The sequence below is a fragment of the Hemiscyllium ocellatum genome, chromosome 5 (genome assembly GCF_020745735.1).
Source record: "Hemiscyllium ocellatum isolate sHemOce1 chromosome 5, sHemOce1.pat.X.cur, whole genome shotgun sequence".
Lineage (NCBI taxonomy): Eukaryota > Metazoa > Chordata > Chondrichthyes > Orectolobiformes > Hemiscylliidae > Hemiscyllium > Hemiscyllium ocellatum.
The window spans coordinates 104,616,310-104,637,066 of record NC_083405.1 but is presented as its reverse complement, the minus strand read 5'-3'; the positions used below and the strand labels follow the sequence as shown (position 1 = coordinate 104,637,066).

The 20,757-nt window shown below is 40.8% G+C and overlaps 1 protein-coding gene across 2 annotated transcripts in view; it reads right to left on the bottom strand.

The window, feature by feature from the left end:
• LOC132816136 (integrin beta-1-like) overlaps positions 1 to 20,757 on the bottom strand; it is a 117,383-nt gene that overhangs the window by 53,758 nt on the left and 42,868 nt on the right. For both annotated transcript variants that reach the window (XM_060825601.1, XM_060825602.1), the window contains exons 4-8: positions 18,332 to 18,548; positions 15,109 to 15,279; positions 14,244 to 14,437; positions 6,866 to 7,021; positions 4,319 to 4,414 (exon numbers count right to left, since the gene is read on the bottom strand). In XM_060825601.1, coding sequence (XP_060681584.1) covers positions 4,319 to 4,414; positions 6,866 to 7,021; positions 14,244 to 14,437; positions 15,109 to 15,279; positions 18,332 to 18,548 — 834 coding nt within the window. The remainder of the gene's footprint in view (positions 1 to 4,318; positions 4,415 to 6,865; positions 7,022 to 14,243; positions 14,438 to 15,108; positions 15,280 to 18,331; positions 18,549 to 20,757) is intronic.

Sequence of the window (20,757 nt, the reverse complement as noted above, 5' to 3'; positions counted from 1 at the left end):
TAGCATGGCCAATTCACCTGACCCGTACATCTTTGGACTGTGGGAGGAAACCAGAGCACCCGGAGGAAACCCACGCAGACACGGGGAGAATGTGCAAACTCCACACAGTCAGTCGCCTGAGTCGGGAATTGAACCCGGGTCTCAGGCGCTGTGAGGCAGCAGTGCTAACCACTGTGCCACCATGCCACCCAAATGGTTTTGCTCGGATGTTGATATTTTCATTACCTTTACAGATTGCAGTAGTTTGATTCTAATATTCTGTCAATGAGCACTAACTTAACGTTAACTCTTTATTGTTACATGTAAGTTGTTTATTAATGTTGCCTCCTTATTTTATCTTCAAAGTTGTTTCTCCTGTCTGTCGGTGGCCAAAAATTAAATCATTATTTTGTAGATTTATCCTGTATCTGTACTCCATGTGCTATACCTAGGCTTTGGCTTTAAAAATATCAGCAGTTTCAGTCTAAAGAATGCATGACCAATTAATCTCTTTAAGATTGTGGTTCAAGCTCTTTTTGATGTAACAATTTGCTAAATTATTTCATGCAAAGAGAGCATTTATTTATATGATACGTTTAGCAATAATCATTCACCATTTCTTCCAGTTAAAAATGACAAAAGCTGAATTACTACAGCAGTACAATCATGTGACAGAGAATTCAGATGTCATACAGTGTCGTTTAAAAACACTTGACCTCTTAAAGTGCCTTCTTTGTTTATGTTTCATATACAGGTGGATTTGAAATTTCATAAAAGTTAACAAAACTGAACAACCAACTTCGACAGCAAGATCCACAATATCAATGACTCATACTGCAACAACAGGAATTCTTAACTATTGTTATTAATTATTACCAGCTAAAAATACCATAGAAATAGGCAACATTTCATCAAGGATTTTTCAGTAGGCCATGTCTGCAGTGACAATGGTCTGAATCTATAGAAACACTGACTAAAATTAATAAAAGCTTTTATCATTTGTCTTGCAGAACATTATGAATCATTTAAAAATGTATAATATAAATTGTTTGAATTTAATCTACAATGAAATTGGGCCTGGAAACCCACTCTCAGCTAAACATATTGCATATTGGTTTAATGCACAATCCCACTCTCTTTCTAAAATTTCTTTTATATAAGATAAATGGATTATATTTTTATTGACTTTGATCTTTGGCACCTAAAGACAACAGGGAGGCTTTGTTCAGAGTAAATGTGTTCACTAGTTTATAAAAGAAGCAACAATTCAAGACATTAAAATAGGGTTCAGGTTAGAGTTAGAGTTGTAGTAGGGTTAGAGTTTAATGACACCCTGTCGGTTAAAGAACTATACAATAAAATAAAAAACAGAAAGTGCTGTAGGAACACTTTTTGAGTCCAATATGATTCTAATATGCCCTACCTGCCAATGTAGTTAACCTAACCACATTAGGGAGATTTAAACAATCCTTGGATAAGGACACAGATGATGATGGGATAGTGTAGGGGGACGACCTGAGAATAATTCACAGGTCGGCGCAACATCGAGAGCGGAAGGGCCTGTTCTGAGCTGTATTGTTCTATGTTGTATGTTCTTCAAAACCAAATGAAAGGAATATGCAACTTGCTACCATCTACAAGTTTTGAAGATAACCTTTGTGATAGTTGCCCAGTTTTGCTCCAAAAACATGCTGATATATTTTATTTTATGTCTGCCTTGTACACACTTAGTTATACATTTTATTACAGAAACTTGAGACTCGGTGTTTTTGCCCATTTGTGTCAGTAAGTTATTTTAAGTCAAGGGACCTCTTCACATATATACATTTCAAAATAAGCGGAAACAGTCAACTGGTGGTTCCATTCTGTATTTCCATAAGGAAATCAGAAGGGATAAAATATCTTCTGATACGGATACACAAAGTCCCACAACATGCTGTGAAAAAAAACTTCTGATTCTCGAAGTCCTAGGTTACAGCAGAGTCTGCGGGAGAAGGCATCATCTCAGAGTAATGGGTTGCCAATCAAAGGCAGAGTTAAGGAGAGATTTCTTCTCTTGAGGGAAATGAATCTGTGGAATTCTTTACCGTGGAAAGCCGTAGAGATTAGGTCAGTCAGTACACTCAAGACTGAAATGGATGGATTCTTAACCAGTAAGGGAGTCAAGGGTTATAGGGGAAAAGCAAGAAAAGGCTTCCAGAAAGCCTTTGACAAGGTGCCACACAGAAAGCTACTGAGTAAGATAAGGGTCCATGGTGTTACATGCAAGGTGCTAGCATGGATCGATGCCTGATTATCTGGCAGAAAGCAGAGAGTGGGGATAAAAGGGATGACAGCTGGTGACAAGTGGTGTTCCACAATGTTCAGTGTTGGAACCACAACTTTTCACTTTAACAATCTAGATGAAGGAACTGAGGACATTCTGGCTTTGTTTGCAGATGACACAAAGATAGGTAGAGGGACAGTTTGCATTGAAGAAATGGGGAGGCTGCAGAAGGACTTAGCCAGGTTAGGAGAGTAGGCAAAGAAGTGGCAGATGGAGTACAACGTGAGATCATGCATGTTGGTAGGAAGAATAGTGGCAAAGACTATTTTCTAAATAGGGAGTAAATTCAGAAGTCTGAAGTGCAAAGACACTTGTGAGTTCTAGTCCAGGATTCTCTCAAGGCAAACTTGCAGGTTGACTCAGTAGTTATGAAGGCAAATGCAATGATGGCATTTATTACCAGAGAACTTGAATATAAAAATAGGGATGTATTTCTGAGGCTCTGTAAGGCTCTGTTAAGGCCACATTTGGAGTATTGTGCACAGTTTTGTACCTCATACCTCAGGAAGGATGTACTGGCCCTGGAACATGTTCAGAGGAGGTTCACAAGAATGGTCCCAAGAATGAAAAGCTTAGCAAATTAGGAATTTTGAGGATTCTGGGTCTAGAATCAATGAAGTTTAGAAGGATAAGGGGGAATCTAATTGAAACTTACAGAAGATTGGATGGCCTGGACAGAGTAGATGTTGGGAAAATGTAGGAGAGACAAGGACCTGAGGGCACAGTGGACCTGAGGGCACAGCCTTAGAGTAAAAGGAGGACCTTTTAGAACAGAGATAAGGAGAAACTTCTTCATCCAGAGAGTGGTGAATCAATGGAATTCATTGCCACAGAAGGCTGTGGAGGCCAGGTCATTGAGTATATTGAAGACTGAAATAGATTGCTTATTGATTGTAAAGGGGATCCAGGGAGAAAGAGTTGAGAAATTAGTGGTCATGATTATATAACTTACAGCATGGAAACAGGCCCTTCAGCCCAACAAATCCACACCAACCCTCCAAAGAGCAACCCACCCAGAAACATTCCCCTAACACTCTGGGGCAATTGAGCATGGCCAATTCATCTAACCTGCACATCTTTTTTGGATTGTGGGAGGAAACCCGCACAGACATGGGGAGAACATACAAACTTCACAGACAGTTGCCTGAGGTGGGAATTGAACCCGGGTCTCTGGCACTGTGAGGTAGTAGTGCTTACCACTGCGCTACCATGCCGTGATTGAATGGTGAAGCATACTCAATGGCCTGAATGGCCTATCAATCTTCCTACCTCTTCTGATCTATATCTACTGAGAAGCTTACTGTTAACACTGACTGTTAACATATCAGTGTTTTCATTAGATTCTCGGAGTGTTCAATTCTATGCTAGAACCTACAGTAAATATACCTGTAATGGTTTAGAAATAATGTATAATTGTATATAATTTTATGTATAATTTTTTTTTGAAAACTTATGATCTCAGTTTCTCCAACTGAAAAGCAGGATTGGTCTTCTACCCATGACAAGCTTCTCCCCACACCCTCATTTCCTATCCACTCATTCAATTTAACATACAGCTCTGTCATTACTTACACAATGGTGCAGGATCACTGGCTCCTACTGTGCAGCATAATTAAACCACGGCAGAATTTTCTTATAGAGGGCCTGTCAGTCAAAAAGACCAAATTCTTTTCAAAATATTAATAATTGCTGCAACAAGTGTGTGAAATTATTGCACCAGGTTTGACCAATAGTGGCTGTTATTTTGATCCCTTCTGCCAAATTCTGATTCTGGATAACTAGGTTCATCACTATGCTCTGCATCCCAGCTTCTAATGACCCTAAAACACCAAGGGTGTGTTTCCTTCTCTTGTGTCTAGCTTGGGTTCAATCAGCTACAACTCTGCAAATTCATCCCATTTTTAATAAAAACAACATGAAAGAAATGTGTGAGGAAAGCTGGGTTAGGGTACATGCACTGCCATTGGATTTTCCAGCTCCACCAATACCCGGCCCTCCCAACAGCTGTCTTACCTTGTAAATGTCTTTGAACTCTTCTTTAACAGCAAAAAAAAGATGGATGTTATTGTCTGCAAGCTTTTGTGCCAACTGAGAAATGGATGGATGATCCTATAAATAAAAAACATTTTGGAAATTGCAGAATAGCAAAGGAAAAGGAAATGCAAGTTGCACAACAATATTAGTGGCTTTGATCAATTGCAACATGATCGTATCAGGTCATTTCCTAATCTATATAACATCTTTATTTTTACAATTAACTTTCGACAATAATCTGTGGTATTGATTTTCACTCTTACCAACAGCATAGGGCAGACACACCTCCAATATGTCATTGGCAGGGTTGCCAATTTTATTTAAGTGTGTTCCGAGAATGCAATAGTTATCACATCCTGTTTGATTACATGACATTCAAACCTGTGACATTTACTACAGGACAATAGTCTAGTGGGTAGAGGAATTATGGTCACCACATTCCTGTACTGCAGTGAGACCTGATTAGGTATCAGTGTGCAACAAAAGTTCCTTCAGTTATGCCTTCATCCTCCTGACTGAAAGGGAGGATTGTTGAACAAATGTTAGTTTCCCTCTTCAAACCATAACTGTTCAGGCAATCTGTAAAACAACTGTAAAAACAACTTTGGTGGATTAGACATCCGGATGGCTGAAATTCTTCTCTCCTGACAGGTCAACTCTTAAATAGGCAATGGTCCAGGTGTGTGCAGCTATCTGCAGTTTCTAAGTGCACCTATTCTTTCAGGAGTTACATGGTCCAGTGTGTGCCAGGATAATCACCTTCCAGTAGAACAAGAAGGGTCTTCTAGTATAGATAAGGTGATGTTTACTGCATCTCTGCAACTGTTCACAGGTTACAACAGGAGGTTCTACATTATACAAGGACTGTTGGGAAGACCTAGTCTTATGCCTGACTCCCAAGAGATCCTAGCTTTCTCCTGAAGTCTTCATTACATTGTCACAGTGGGTGGCACTTACTGCATCCAGGCAAGTATTGGTTCTTCTAAACCCTTTCAGATGCATAACAGTTAAGAAGAGGTCACAGAAATCACTTAAAAAATACTTGGAAGATCCCATTGAGGCATGGAACCATTGTCCTTAATTGTCCAGGAGAAGCTAGTTACATTCAATCAGAATGCAATAACTTGGCCATTCAGAAAGGGTTGTGCCTTAGTCACAACATCTTATGAATGACACAGGCGGGAAACAAAAAAAAATAGAAGCATATCTTGCAGTCTGGGATTGTCCTGCCTTATGGGGCAATCATATTCACAAAGGTTTGTAGGTCAAGGATCAACCTGTTCCCCCAATGTGAAAACCCATGGCAGAAGCTCAGGACCCTGAGAAAATGTCACCCAAAGAACAGACAACAATGATTTTCCGTACCCAGAAATTGAATTAATTCAACTGGACTTGCCACATAAACACAGAGGCTACAAGAGCAGCTCAGACGCTAGGAATACCACAGGGAGTAACTCACCTCCTGACTCCCCAAAGCCTGTCCACTATCTACAAAGCACAAGTCAGGAGTGTGATGGAATACTCCCCATTTGCCTGGATGGAAGCAGCTCCAACAACACTCAAGAATCTTGACACCATTCGGGGCAAAGCAGTCCAGTTGACTGGCACCACATCCATAAGCACCCACTCTTGCTACCATTGCCACTCAGTAGCAGCAGTGGGTACTATCTACAAGATGCTGTGCAGAAATTCACCAAAGATTCTTAAACTGCACCATTCAACCCCATGAACACTTCCATCCATTAGCACAGGTAGCAGATACATGAGAATACTACCACCTGCAAGTTCCTCTTCAAGCCACTCATTATCCTGACTTGGAACTATATCATTGTCCTTTCACTGGCACTGTGTTAACTTCCTGGAATTCCCTCCTTATGGGCATTTGGGTCCACCTATAGCACAGTGACTGCAGCAGCTCACCACCACTTTTTCAACAGCAACTAGAGACAGGCAAGAAATGCCGGCCAGCCAATGATATCCACATCCCATGTTTGAATTTTAAAAAATTCTTAATACACATGGGTGGCCTGAAATAAAAACTGCATTACTAGAAATGTACTGGAGATTATATCTAAGTAAGCTAACATCCCAAAATATATCACGTTTTCATTCCTTGTTGCTGGGTCAATATCCACAGTTTTCTTCCTAACAATATTATAGAACCACCACAAGTGGTTCAAGGAGATGTGGTCTACCAGATCTCAGGGCATCAACTGTAAGGTAGCCAGAATTACCATGTCACAAAGACTAACAATAACACATTTGACTAAATCACTGATCAATTGCTGTGTTGGGTCTAATGTCCAGCGCAATTAGTAGGACGAGACGAACAATCAATCCTAACTATTTTCAAGCCAAGGTCTTAGAAGACAATGGAAAATGCTTTGAATTATGTAAACCCCAAACAACACCTTTTTAATATAGATTCTCAAGAAGCATAAATAAATATTTTTCCTCTTAAAATAGCAATAACATCTATCAAATATGTTTTTATGTTGAATTTAATAAGTTCAAAAGCAAGCTTACATGATGATGATTCAATGTATATACACCTTGACTATCAATGTGGCATCTACCATCATTGGGCAACAAACCGCTGCTTTTACCATCTCTAGAAAAATGGAGTCCTGTATTGGTATAATAGACAAGCATTTTTGTGACAGACCTCCAACCAGTTGTATCCTGTAAGGTAAAGCAGATTTAAATAAATTAAAGGTAAATATAGACTTAGTGCAAAGAACAGTTTTACTTGGCGAAATGGTGAAAAGAGGAAGGATATAGAGATAAACTTGAAAAGTTCATTTCAGAGATACAAGCTTTAGAGCAAAGTCTTCCACATACCATTTACATTAAAATATTATAGGAAGATGGCAATGTATGCACAAATATCTGCAGACAGGTTTAGCGCACTAAACTAAGGGGTCAGATATAATTAAAAGAATGTTATGATGATCCCAATTGATGTTATTATTGGACAAGTCAGATCCCAGATTGAAACCTGGTTTGATACTTTTCTTTATTTGAAGAGGTGGCCCTTCACTGAAGCACAACCATGAAATTTTGCAGGTTTAGTTCCATAAACCAAACTTGACATTTAAAACAATTCTAAACATTTAGAAGCACGCAGTAAAACACAATCCCATTAACCCCAAAAGAAGTCATTTACAGTAGTGAGACCAGAGTGAATTCCCTTCTGTTTTATATTTATAAGGCTTTATTTAACTTTATTACCTTTCTTAAGAATTCACAGCATGTTACTACAGTCTTCATGCAAATGAGCTTAGACTTTCTCAGCTTCAAACAACTCCATTTTGACCAAATGCTTTTTGTCTGGAACCTTTGAACTAAATTTCTTACACTGAGGTGAGCCTTTCTTAATAGTCCTAATAATCTCCCCCATGGAGGTCATGAGGAGCACCAAATTTCTTGGCGTACAGCTGGCAGAAAATCTCACTTGGATCTTCAACACCCGCTCCATAACTGAGAAAGCCCAACAGAATCTCTGCAGGCTGGGGAAAGTCCATCTCCAAAACCCCATCCTCTCCAAATTCTACAGAGGGTTCATTGAGAGTACCCTGAGCTGCTGCATCATGGTCTCGATTCGCAAGATCCTACAATGGATAGTGAGGAGAGCTGAAAGTATCATCGGGGTCTCTCTTGCCTCCATTACAGACACCACACGCTGTATCCAAAAGGCTAGGAGCATTGTGGAAGACCCCACACACCCCTCAATCAAGCTCTTCTCCCTCCTGAATCTGGCAGAAGATAATGGAGCATTCAATCTCTCACGGCCAGACTGTGCAACAGTTTCTTCCCCCAAGCGATCAGGCTCCTTAACACAGTATGGTTGGACTCTTTCCCATCTGAGATTCTTTGTACAATTTTGAGTTGCTGCTAGAAAAATGTGTATTATTTATCATTCTTCTATTACACTGTAACTTGGGTGTTTTGCACTTCTTATGTACGTTAAGCCGAGCACAATTGTGTAGTTTGTGTTGTCCACGTAGCACGCTCAGTGCTGAAGAAACACTGTCTCATTTTTACTGTATCAGTTGTATACGGTAGAAATGACAAATAAAAAGCTACTCTACTCTACTCTACCTTCCACAGGAGTAATTGTTTTATGTATCCAGGTTCACCTAAGACTTCTGCCAAACTACCAAACTGAAACCCAAAAAGCTTTTGTCCTAAGCTATGACTGTTTCCCCAAAGCACCTCCAAAATTCCAAAATCTTCTGTCCGAAAGCTTAAACACGACAATGTTTACTTTCTTGTTGAGTAACATCCAGTAATAGTTATACAGCTAACCTTTATCATTTTTAAGACTCAGGTTTTGCTGTGGCTTATTTCTAAACACAGTTGCTATAACATTGCTGTTCAAATAAAGATTTGACAGCCTCAAGATCAGGGCCAAATGAGATCAACACTCAATGAGAATAATTCCAACATGCAGAACAGCTGATGCACACCACAGATGTTGGATCAGGAGGTCATTTAGAGACCTTGATCCACCCATCACTGTTTCAAAACTTCAGTTGAACTTGAGGATTTTGAGAAAACACACAGCAATCACCTTCCTCAGCTTCTTGGGAACATTCCTAAAGACAGCTGTCACCAAACACCTTGAACACTGCTTCAAGCACATTAATTCTCTCAAATCAACATCAATCAAGTGGGAACTTGCTTCAAGTGCCGGAATAAATCCCTATGCAGCTTCAATAAAATGATTGCTGACTTACTCTCCTGCTGAATATCAAAAAGGTTTTGATAATGAATACAAAATACCACTTCCCAGAATGACATCCCCAATAACCTGATTCATTGTTAATACAGCAAGATCTTTCCTAACACTATAGGAAACTTGAATGTTTATTTTTGACTAATTTCTTCTGGTGTTAACAACATCAAAATGGGGTCACTGATCTTATAGTTCTATTAAGACCAGAGATGTGACCAGCAATATTTTAAATGGATGCTATAATTGGTAGGCGAAAGTGAGGACTGCGGATGCTGGAGATCAGAGTCAAGATTAGCGGTGCTGGAAAAGCACAGCAGGTCAGGCAGCATCTGAGGAGCAGGAAAATCAACATTTTGGGAAAAAGCTCTTCACCAGGAATGAGGCAGGGCTTTTGGCCGAAACGCGATTTTCCTGCTTCTTGGATGCTGCCTGACCTGCTATGCTTTTCCAGCACCGCTAATCTTGCCTCTGCTATAATTGTAGGAGAAAGTGAGGTCTGCAGATTCTGGAGATCAGAGCTGAAAATGTGTTGCTGGAAAAGCACAGCAGGTCAGGCAGCATCCAAGGAACAGGAAATTTCCTGTTCCTTGGATGCTGCCTGACCTACCGTGCTTTTCCAGCAACACATTTTCAGCTCTGCTATAATTGTAGTCTAACTTGATTCCTGATGAAGGGTTTATACCCTGAAATGTCGATTCTCCTGCTCTTCAGATGCTGCCTGACCTGCTGTGCTTTCCCATCACCAAACTCTTGACTCTAACCTGACTCATGATCTGATGACTGTGTCACATGATCCTGCCCCATTAGTTACTTGATGAAGAAGCAGTGCTCCAAAAGCTAGTGCTTTCAAATAAACCTGTTAGACCTTAACCTGGTGTTGTGTGATTTTTCACATGACGTGAAGGTGTTGGTGTTGGGCTGGGGTGGACAAAGTCAGAAATCACATGACACTGGGTTATAGTCCAACAGGTTTATTTGAAATCACAAGCTTTTAGGGTGTTGTCCTTTGTAGTGTGGACTACACCTGATGAAGGGGCTACACTCCATAAGCTTGTGATTTCAAATAAACCTGCTGGATTATAACCTGTGTCATGTGATTTCCAACTTGAATCAGACAATAGACTCATTATAGCACAGAGATCAATGCTCTGTGAAGCCCCAATGGTTACTTTCAGAATTTCTGTTCATCATTCATAGTCAAGGATGACCACAACTTCATATAGAATTCACTGAGTTAAATTTCAACTGTGATGTGTTCAAAAATAGCTAACCAGTCCAATTTGGCCACAGTGTGATATGCTGCATGTTGGATACACATTGTTTGTACAGAAGAGTTTCTGGCAGCTCTGGACTCATAAAGCTTACATTTCCTGCTGGTCAATGGGAATTTGTTCAGATCCTAAGAGATAGCTGATGAGACTGCAACACACAGAGGAATCTTATGCAAGGTTTTGCCATGTAGCAGGGGAGAAGTTCAATGCTTCAGTGAAACCTACAGGATGCCCCTGAAGTGTTTTTTTTTGTGTCTCCATGTGAACATTTGTCTTAAGTAAGTCCACTGTTGGAAAGTTTTCCTGGCAAGTACTCAAAAGTCATCTGGCACCATGTGCTTAAAGCTCGTCTACAAAATCGGAGACTGAGACACATCAGGACTATCCTTAAACCATGAATTGGCTGAAGCCTTGTCTAGTGCAAGCGTCAAGCAGCTCCACCAGTAAGTGTTACAAGCATATTATATTTAATCATTTTGTCAGCTTGAATGGGAAGAATTGAGGATGCCTGGTTTATGCATTTAAAAAACATCAATGAAAGGTTGTCAGAGAATAATGCTTTATCAGGCATTTCTTGATAGTAACAAGCCTTGTGATAACTGCTTGTGTACTGAAAGGCCTCTCTCTGTCAGGCTGAAAGGTCTGCTTTGGATATTGTTTGATGATCAGCTTGCTACCCAGCTGAGCTCTCCTGTATGCTACCTGACACACTGATCTAACTGTTTTTGTGTGAAAAGTCTCTGAAAGAATGGTATGTATTGCAAGATAGTCAACATTTCCAGTGTTTTGCTTCTACTACACTGATTGCCATCTTTGGTGGGAATTGGTTGGCTGCTGTACCAAACACACTGTGAACAATTTCACAGGTAAAGGAGCAAAAGGACTCCAGGAGCCTGATCAAGATCAGCTTAGGATCTTTTCTTGGGCAGATGGAGTAATAGCCATAGAGATGTAAAGAATGGAAACAGATCCATGGTCCAACCTGTCCATGCCGACCAGATATCCCAACACAATCTAGTCCCACCTGCCTGCATCTGGCCCATATCCATCCAAACCTTTCCTATTCATATACGCATCCAAATTCCTTTTAAATATTGCAATTGTACCAGCCTCCACCACTTCCTCTGGTAGCTCATTCCATACACGTACCACCCTCTGTGTGAAAAAGTTGTCCCTTAGGTCTCTTCTTTATTTTTCCCCTCTCACCCTAAACCTATGCCCTCTAGTTCTGGACTCCCCGACATAGATATATAACTCCAGTTTTGCCACTCCAAGCCTCTCTCCTTGAAGACTCACAGCCCTGTAACTTTGATAAAAGCAAAAAAAAACTGCAGTTGCTGGAAATCTGAGCAGAAATTGCTGGAGAAACTCAGCAGGTCTGGCAGCATCTGTTGAGAGAAAGCAGAGTCAATCCAGGTTCAGTGACCCTTCTTTAGAATTTCTGTAACGTTAACTCTGCTCTTGCTTCACAGATGCTGCCAGAGCTGCTGAGGTTCTGATTTCTGCTCTTGTTCCTGTAACTTTGCTACTTGGTAAGGGTGTCATATATTGGGAGGCCCTGGGCCAATAGGCTGCGACTCTGCAGTTTGCAGACATGATGTTAGTTATGTCATTGCCTCAAACTCATGGACACACATTCACCGTGGGCAAAAAATGGTCACCTCGTAAACACCACAGATACATGCTGGCATCTTGACCTACACAGCCAGTGTGTTCCTCTGATAACACACACCTCCCCACCCACCCACCTACACAGTAACAGGAGATCAGATGGCACACTCTCTCGGCACAGGTAGTCAGCAGCAATCACCACAAGTTACAAGATCTCAGTGGGTGCACCACTCTGAGTGGGTGATCAAACAGTGCACTTTATGTATCCCCCAAGTGAAATCCAACCCCAACTGTGCAGCAGAAATCTGTACTGTAAACAAACCTTTTCCACATTTACACTCGACTTCATTTACTTTGTTATCAAATTTGCAACTGAATATTGGGCATTCCTCAGTGAGCCAGGCTTATTGGCTCCGATTAGCATGAGAAGTTAGCTAACCTTGCTAATTTATCTTTTTCAGCTGCACAGTTAATGATATTACAGGTCGAGTTGTTTAGTACATTTCTGATATTATTATCATGATGCTATTATAGTTAGTTCTCGTCTGCCCAGTGCAGTTTTTCTTGGTGTTGTTACAGGGTTCGGGTGTTGCCAGCAAAGCCAGTATTTGTTGCCCACCCCCAGGTTCCCTTGAGCTACGTGACATGCTGGGCTATTTCAGTGGGCAGTTAAGGGTCACTCACAATTCTGTGGGTCAGATCTAACGCAGACAGAGGAAAGACAACACTAGTCCTCCTTAAAGGCTCTAAGCGAACCAAATAATTTTGTATGACAAGGTGGAGGCATTAATCTAGCTGTACTATCACTAGACTATTAATCCAGAGACACAGGTCATGTTTGGTCTTGTCCCACTGTGACACGTGGTGAAGGTCAAATCCAATAAAAATCTGGAATTAAGATTGACGAATCAATTAATAATTCCTTAGTTGATAATTAAGGAATTAAACTATTGCTGATAGTCAGGAAAAAACCCATCTGGTTCAGGAAACTGCCATCCTTACCTGGCCTGACCTAGATGTGACTCCAGACCTATCACAATGTGGTTGACTCTTAGCTGCCCTCTGGGTGATAAATACTGGCCTAGACAGCAATGCCCACATTCCATGACTGAATAGCAAAAAAAAACAATAGTTCCATTGTCACCGTTGCTAAATCCAGCTTTCAAAGTGCTTCAGCCTCAAACTTCCTAGTCCAGTGACATTCCCCATGGTGACTGATTTGACCGATTAGTCCTACTGTATGACATATCACTGGCATTCAGTGTGTGATTAAAGTCATAGACTGTGCTCTCATGATTTCCAAATTGAGATTTCAGCTTCTGGCTGAAACACACAGATCACGGATTGCTTTCTATTGCAATTTTTCATCAGGAGGGCGAAGCTGAATGCAAGAATCTGTCGAAAATTGAAGCTTATTTGAAAAGAGGTACAGGGATACACAATTATTAGAAAGAAGAGGTTCTTGCTGAGCTGAGAAAGAAAGCTTCTATGCTTGCAAGACGAGAATATTCAGAATTATATTCAGCTAAAGGTGGGAATGGCAGCTCTTATGCTGCCTTTGTACATGGAAATGAAATGCTGGCTGAACGGGATGAAAATAGTTAGTCTGTTGTGGTTGACTAGTGCAGAATCAATGGGCCGAAGGGTCTTTTTCTGTCCAGTAAGCCCCTGAAATAATATAAACACCTACATTTAGGTTAAAGAGGCATTGATATTTAAACTTTGAAGTATTTTCACTCACGCTGCAAATGTGTTGCTGGTCAAAGCACAGCAGGCCAGGCAGCATCTCAGGAATAGAGAATTCGACGTTTCGAGCATAAGCCCTTCATCAGGAATAAGAGAGAGAGAGCCAAGCAGGCTAAGATAAAAGGTAGGGAGGAGGGACTGGGGGAGGGGCGATGGAGGTGGGATAGGTGGAAGGAGGTCAAGGTGAGGGTGATCGGCCGGAGTGGGGTGGGGGCGGAGAGGTCAGGAAGAGGTTCCTAACCTGCAATCCTCTTCCTGACCTCTCCGCCCCCACCCCACTCCGGCCTATCACCCTCACCTTGACCTCCTTCCACCTATCCCACCTCCATCGCCCCTCCCCCTAGTCCCTCCTCCCTACCTTTTATCTCAGCCGGCTTGGCTCTCTCTCTCTTATTCCTGATGAAGGGCTTATGCTCGAAACGTCGAATTCTCTATTCCTGAGATGCTGCCTGGCCTGCTGTGCTTTGACCAGCAACACATTTGCAGCTGTGATCTCCAGCATCTGCAGACCTCATTTTTTACTCGTATTTTCACTCACCCCACAGACCACAGCCTGCATTATAGCATCTGCACCATCTTCTGAAGAATTCTGACTCGCAGTGAAAGTCTGACTGTTGAGGAGTGTATTGAATCTTGCCCCATCAGAGGTCAGTGATAGAACATTCTTGAAACTGAATTGACTTCCACAGATTTCTCCTGATGTACAAGAATTTTTCTGCAAGATACCAAGCCCTAAAAGAAAACACATTCACTGATAAGGAAATGTTACTTGAGCCAAGATTAGTAAAGTAGAGAAGACTAATTTTAAAAAAAAGATGCAATGAAAAATGTTGCTCAGATCGAGTCATAGAATCCTGCAGCACAGAGACAGGCCCTTTGGCCCAAACTGGTCCATGCCAACCAAAATGTCCGTCCACGTTAACTCCATTTTCCTGCACTTGACCCATATCCTTTCAAACCTTTTCTGTCCATATATATATGTCCAAATGTCTTTTAAATGTTGCTAATGTATCCACCTCAAATACTTCTGCTGGCAGCTCATTCCATATGCATACTACCCTCTGCGTAAAAAAGTTGCCCCTCAGGTTCTCTATTATTGTTTCCTCTCTACCTTAAACTGATGCCTTTTAGTTCCCCCATCCTGGGAAAAAGAATGAGTGCATTCACCCCATCCATGCCTCTCAGGATCTTACACACTTCTACAAGATCCCCCCTCAGTCTCCTACACTCAGGTTTACAATAAACTCAGGGCTTTGACATGAACTTTATTTTGCCAAAGTCAACTTTTCTGAGGGGGAGAAAGCAGTCTAGTCTTATCTTACAATTCTTATGCTGGCTATTGTGGTGTTTTATACAACTTCAAGGATCCAGATCATAAAAGAAAGGTTTAAGGCTTTCATTACCAATCCTGAAATCAGTAGTTGTCTTCTGCAATTTTCTCTCCAGCTCAATTCCTAGTCTTTTCATGTTTTCTAAGTCATCCTGCTGAGAAAGGGAGAGGTCCACAAGGTAGTAAAGATCAATGGGATAGTCTTCAGCTCTCTGAAACTGCAGTGAGAAGGTTTGAGGCTCACCTAAAAAGTCACAAAAAATTTTCATGTTATGAAATCACAAATATGAAATATACAAGATGCACTGCAGCAACTCACTAAGACTTCTTTGATTGTACCTTTCCCCATGACTTCTATCATCTAGAAAGACAAAAGCAGCAAATGCATGGGAACACCTCCCACTGCGAATTCCCTCTAAGCCACACTCTATTCTGATTTTAACTGTAGCACGGTTCCTTTGATGTTGATCAGTTAACATCCTGAAAGACCCTTTCTAACAGCATTGTGGGAATGTGTTTATTGCAAACATTTCAGAGGTTCAACAAAACCTGTACCTTCCCAAGGGTAATTAGGGATGGGTAATAAACACTGACTATGCACATATTCTTCATGCAAAAGAAAAAAATTTACAAGATCATTAATGCTGAGAGACTCCTTAATGAGATAGTAATCCAGCAGAAATCAGCAAGTAACATGTGAATTCAAAAGCAGTGTGTTCCGAATGCAATTCAATTGGTCAACCTACTAGGTTTGAAGCAAAACACAATTTATTTTTACACTATAGTTAAAATATGGACAAAATAAGAATTTAACAAAAGCTTACCTGTAATTCTATTGAAATAATTAACAGGAATATATATGTTACCTACTGCTGATTAGCTGTTCCAATATAGTAACATCCCATAAACACACCCTTGGCAAACACAAACTCAGTCAAATAGATTGTCTCACATGCATTGTTTCTCCTGTTCAGGAAGAAAGAAGACCAATAGAAAATACTGAGAGAAAGAGAGATGAAGAAAACTCAAGAGCTTCGCTGTAGCTACTGAAAGTTAAACTAAATTCCTGATTTTGTGGGAGCTTGATTCCACTTCCTTAAAAATAAATCCATGGCCTCACAAGAACAGACCCTCTGTCACCTCTTAAAGCCATAGTATTGTCTCATTAAGAATGAAAGGGTGTTTTGCACTATCTGGTTGTCTTCCCTCGGTATTCTAAGATAGGTAAGAGCAGTCATTTCTTGGTGGAAGGAATCCTGCTGAAAGCCCACTGTGCAGTGTTGAGGTTTCATTATGTGAAAAGCGACCAATACTGAAGTTATCATTGTTACGCATTAATTATTGGCAAGTAAATCAGTCTATACATGAGTAAATCAAGTCCATTTCATGTCTTTGACAACTGTGAAATGGGGCAGGATAGGGCTGGTGTTCCAAATTCAAAGTTTATTTATTTTTTTCATAATGTCTATTTAATGCAGGATAAAATGGAACATTGAAAAGGTCATGTGACCTGTTCTAACACCTGCCCAACAGGGTTGGCTTTTAAAGTTTGAAAATGGGAAGAGAAGGTTGGTTTAGTGGGAACAAGGTGCAACTGTTCATACCTGTAGACAATAGTAAGAGCAATAATTAAGCAAGATTGTAATCTTCATGAATTGGTGATTCAAGTTAGAAGAGAATACTTGCAGTATGGAAACAGGCCATTTGGCCCAACAAGTCCTCACTGATCCTTAGAAAAGTATCCCACCAAAACCCATTCCCCATTACTCTACATTTACCCTTGACGAATGCACCTAACCTACACATCGCTGAACACGATGGGCAATTTAGCATAACCAATTCACTCAAAGTGCGCATCTTTGGACTGCAGAAGGAAACCGGCGTACATGGAAGTAACCCACGCAGACACGTGGAGAATGTGCAAACTCCACACATACAGTCTCCTGAGGCTGGAATTGAATCTGGGTCCCTGGCTCTGTGAGGCAGCAGTGCTAACCACTGAGCCACCGTGCAGCCCCAAAGTTGGCAAAAGAAAGCCTAGAAGATGAATTCACAGCCTATGTCATAGATCAATCCATTCTGACGCCACCAAGGGGACAGATTATTTTAGATCTGGTCATGTTTAATGAGACAGGATTGCTTAATGACCTCAGAGTAAAGGATCTTCTCAGTAAAACTGATCTTAACATTGTAGAATTTCAATTTTAGTTACATGGTGAGAAACATGAGTCTGAAATTAGTGTCTCAAACATAAACGAAGGCAATGATATGTGTTTGAAGTTACAGTTGACTCAAATGAAATGGAACTTAAACATTGCTTAAAGATGACAAGTAAGTGAAACTTTTCAACTTGCACTGAACAGAGCTACAGCTGAATAAAGGGACACTATTTAATACAGCATGAAAATGGTTTGATTGGTTTGACCCTCATTGGCATAGAGATTTAGCAAGACCAATTACCCGTCAAGTTTAATTTTCAGCCAGGCAGGTAGATTCTGATTGGCCACAGCGTTAACACAAGGATGTAGCAGAGACTGGCTGTCTCCATGACAATCTTTCTGGAAAAGGTGCAATATTTGTATCAATTCCTTTTGACAACATAAAAAGGGTCCTGTGCATTTTTATAGAGTCACAGAGTCGTAGAGATGTACAGCACTGAGCTTAAATGATTTCTGGTGTAATTATTAGCGCAGACCAGATTACAGAATTATAGAAGGTAGAATGGGAAAATCGGGTACAGGGAAGGTGATAGAAAAGTAGGGGAGATATTTAAGGAGATATTTTCTAATGCTAAACAAATGTATGGAGAAAAAATTGCTTCATGCTGTGAGAGCAATCTTTGACTAACTAAAGAAGTCATTGACGGCATCAATTCAAATAAAACATGTACAATACTGCAAAGATTAATGTTAGGCTATAACATTGAGAAAATGTTAAAACAAACAAAAAAGGCAGAAATTGTAATGGGAGAGAAATATTGGAAATCCTGAATAAGAAGATAAAGTGCTATACAGCATCAGCATGAGGAAGAAAGAGTGATCAACTGTTCGTTGGATGCTGCCTGAACTGCTGTGCACTTCCAGCACCACTGATCCAGAACATTTTGAGTAGAACTTACCACAAGACTATATTTAACAGCATGCTTATAGAAGTGAGTTTGCATATGTATGTATATTTAAGATTAAGAATGATTGATGCTGCATAGACAATGGTAACTATAAAGTCTTACACAACAATTTGTGAATAATTATGTTTGATTGGAAGCTTTCACTGGGCTTTCCTGTAATTTGATGTACCTGGTCGTAATTTCACAACAAGCTTCTGTGCTTGAATCTGGCTTACATCCTCGGAATTCACCTTCTTCCCGTTTTCCACATCAGTCAGATTTTTATCACTAATAATTCTCACAGAACCTTTAGGATATTCAATATGTTCCATTGGACATCCTCTTCTTTTTAATGATTCAATATCATCACAGCGTGCCATTGGTAATACCCCATGGCTCAAGAATTCCTATAAAACAGGACAGACTGGATAAGTTCATTTGCTTTTTTAGCAGTAAAGCTATTCAGATTTTCTAAGAGGCATACAAAGTTTTACAGTACAAAGGCAGCCAATCACCCAACAAATGTCTGTGCAGGTTTTTATTGAGAGAAGTCCAAAGTTAATCACATGATCGTGCTCTTTCCCTACAGTCGTGCATCTTCTCTAACTCAAACATTGAGGCATTTTACTTTAGCTGATGTCTCTGTCTTTCTGGTAATGTCATTATGAATCTATGCTTTGCTCTGTATATGCCTTAACCACAATGCATGATTGTAGCACACGCCAACTAGATGTTGCTTAGATACTCGACTGATTTCTGCATTCAGGTAGTTTGCACTGTCCTGTTCATTGGCTGGATATATCAGCACTGGGTGGATATTGTGAGTGACTAGCACTGCTTAAAGCTGGACTGTGCTTCTTCCAGTGGAGGTACATAGTGGCTGAAGGACGTACCGGGAGTTGTGATATTGCAGAATCTGATCTGGGAAAGCATTTCTGGAAAAAGTGAACTTCAAGTTTTTTTCAATTCTTGGTGGCCTCATCAGAGGAGGCAAAAGGAGAGATAGCCTGTATCCACAGGAAAGCCTCCAGAAGGATGGTCAAAAGGCGACTGGAACCGTTAACTGTGAATGTCAAGTTTTAAGAACTTGGATGTAGTGCTGCAAGACATTTTATGCTCCCTCAAGAGTAGTCAACAATAGTTAATACATCATCAAATGCTATCTCCTATCAATTACACCATTAGCGTCAGCACTGCTCAAACTACCAGATCCCTACCACTCACCGTCAGCCATCTCTATGGATTAGACCTCATTGATGTGCTTCACCTCATCCTCATACACCTAGCACTGCTCCAAGCCTCTCACGGGCTACATACACTGGTGGCAATTCCTTTCTAACAAGTAATTCGCCAAAGCAGACTGCATCACCTTCACTGACCCACTTTCCTCTCTCTTACAGGATAGATGCATTATTTTTCACCTACAAAGAAAGGAACTAGCTGTTTTTCAGTGAGTCCCTAATCACTGTTAAGGTCTTTTCTATTCTTCAATTTCAACATAGTACACAAATTGGTGGCAACCTAATAACATTTATTTTAAAATGTAGTATAAGTATGTTCCCACTATAAAGAAAAATTCTCATATGGAATCCAAAGCTCAAACAGATCAGCTATGATCTTGTTGAATGACAGAGCAGGCTTCAGGTTTACTGGCCTACTTCTGTCCCAATTCTTAGAGTTCAAGTGAAGCCCATCCTACCAGAAGTACCCCTTTCTAATCCAGTTTTGGTGCCAGTGCTCCAAAAACTAAAGCCCATTCCACCCAAACCAATCTCTGAGCCACACATTTGACTCCGCAACTTTATTTACCGTACGCTAGTTTGTCTGTGGCTCAGTAGTAATCCTGAGATTATCTTGGAGGTTCTGCTTTTCAATTTACGTTTTAACTGTTCAACATCTTTCAGCAGAGCCTTCTTTCTTGTCATTCCTAAGCTGTTGGTACCATCATGGACAACAGCTAATGGTTCTCTCTCTCACCTTCCTCTCTGAGTTCTTCCACAGCCCCAAGGAGCTATCCTTAACACTGGAACCGAGCAGGCAACACAGACTTCAGGACTCCTGCTCATAGCTGCAGAGAACACTATCTATTTCCTCTTATCACACTGCCCCCTACCTCAACTACTTTTCTATTTCCTTCCCTGAATGGCTCCCTGTACCAAAGTGCCATGGTCACCCTCCCTGCAGTGTTTACTTGTAAGAAGCTTGTAACTGTTAGATAATTGCAGGGGTGGAGGGTCCTCAATTTGAACCCCTAGGCCCTCAGACCTGCCTCACCACACCCTCTTGTTCCTGATCACAGACCGATTTAAAAGTACTGACTCTGAGAAATATGACCTCTTTCAGGAGCAAATGCCCAGGTATCTTTCCTCTTCCCTAGTGTGACATAATATCTGAAGCTCAGACTCCAGCTCCACTACTCAGGTCCAATGATCCTTGAGCTGCAAACACGTACTGCAGATGTGCTCGCTCTGAATCACACTGGAGTTCAGAAGCTTCCACATGTTGCAGCAATGACACGTCACCTATCCTGCCACCACTCTCACTCTTGACTCAGCTTATATATTAATTACTCAAGATTCCCTAGCTTTTACACTACACTGTACTTACATATTGTTT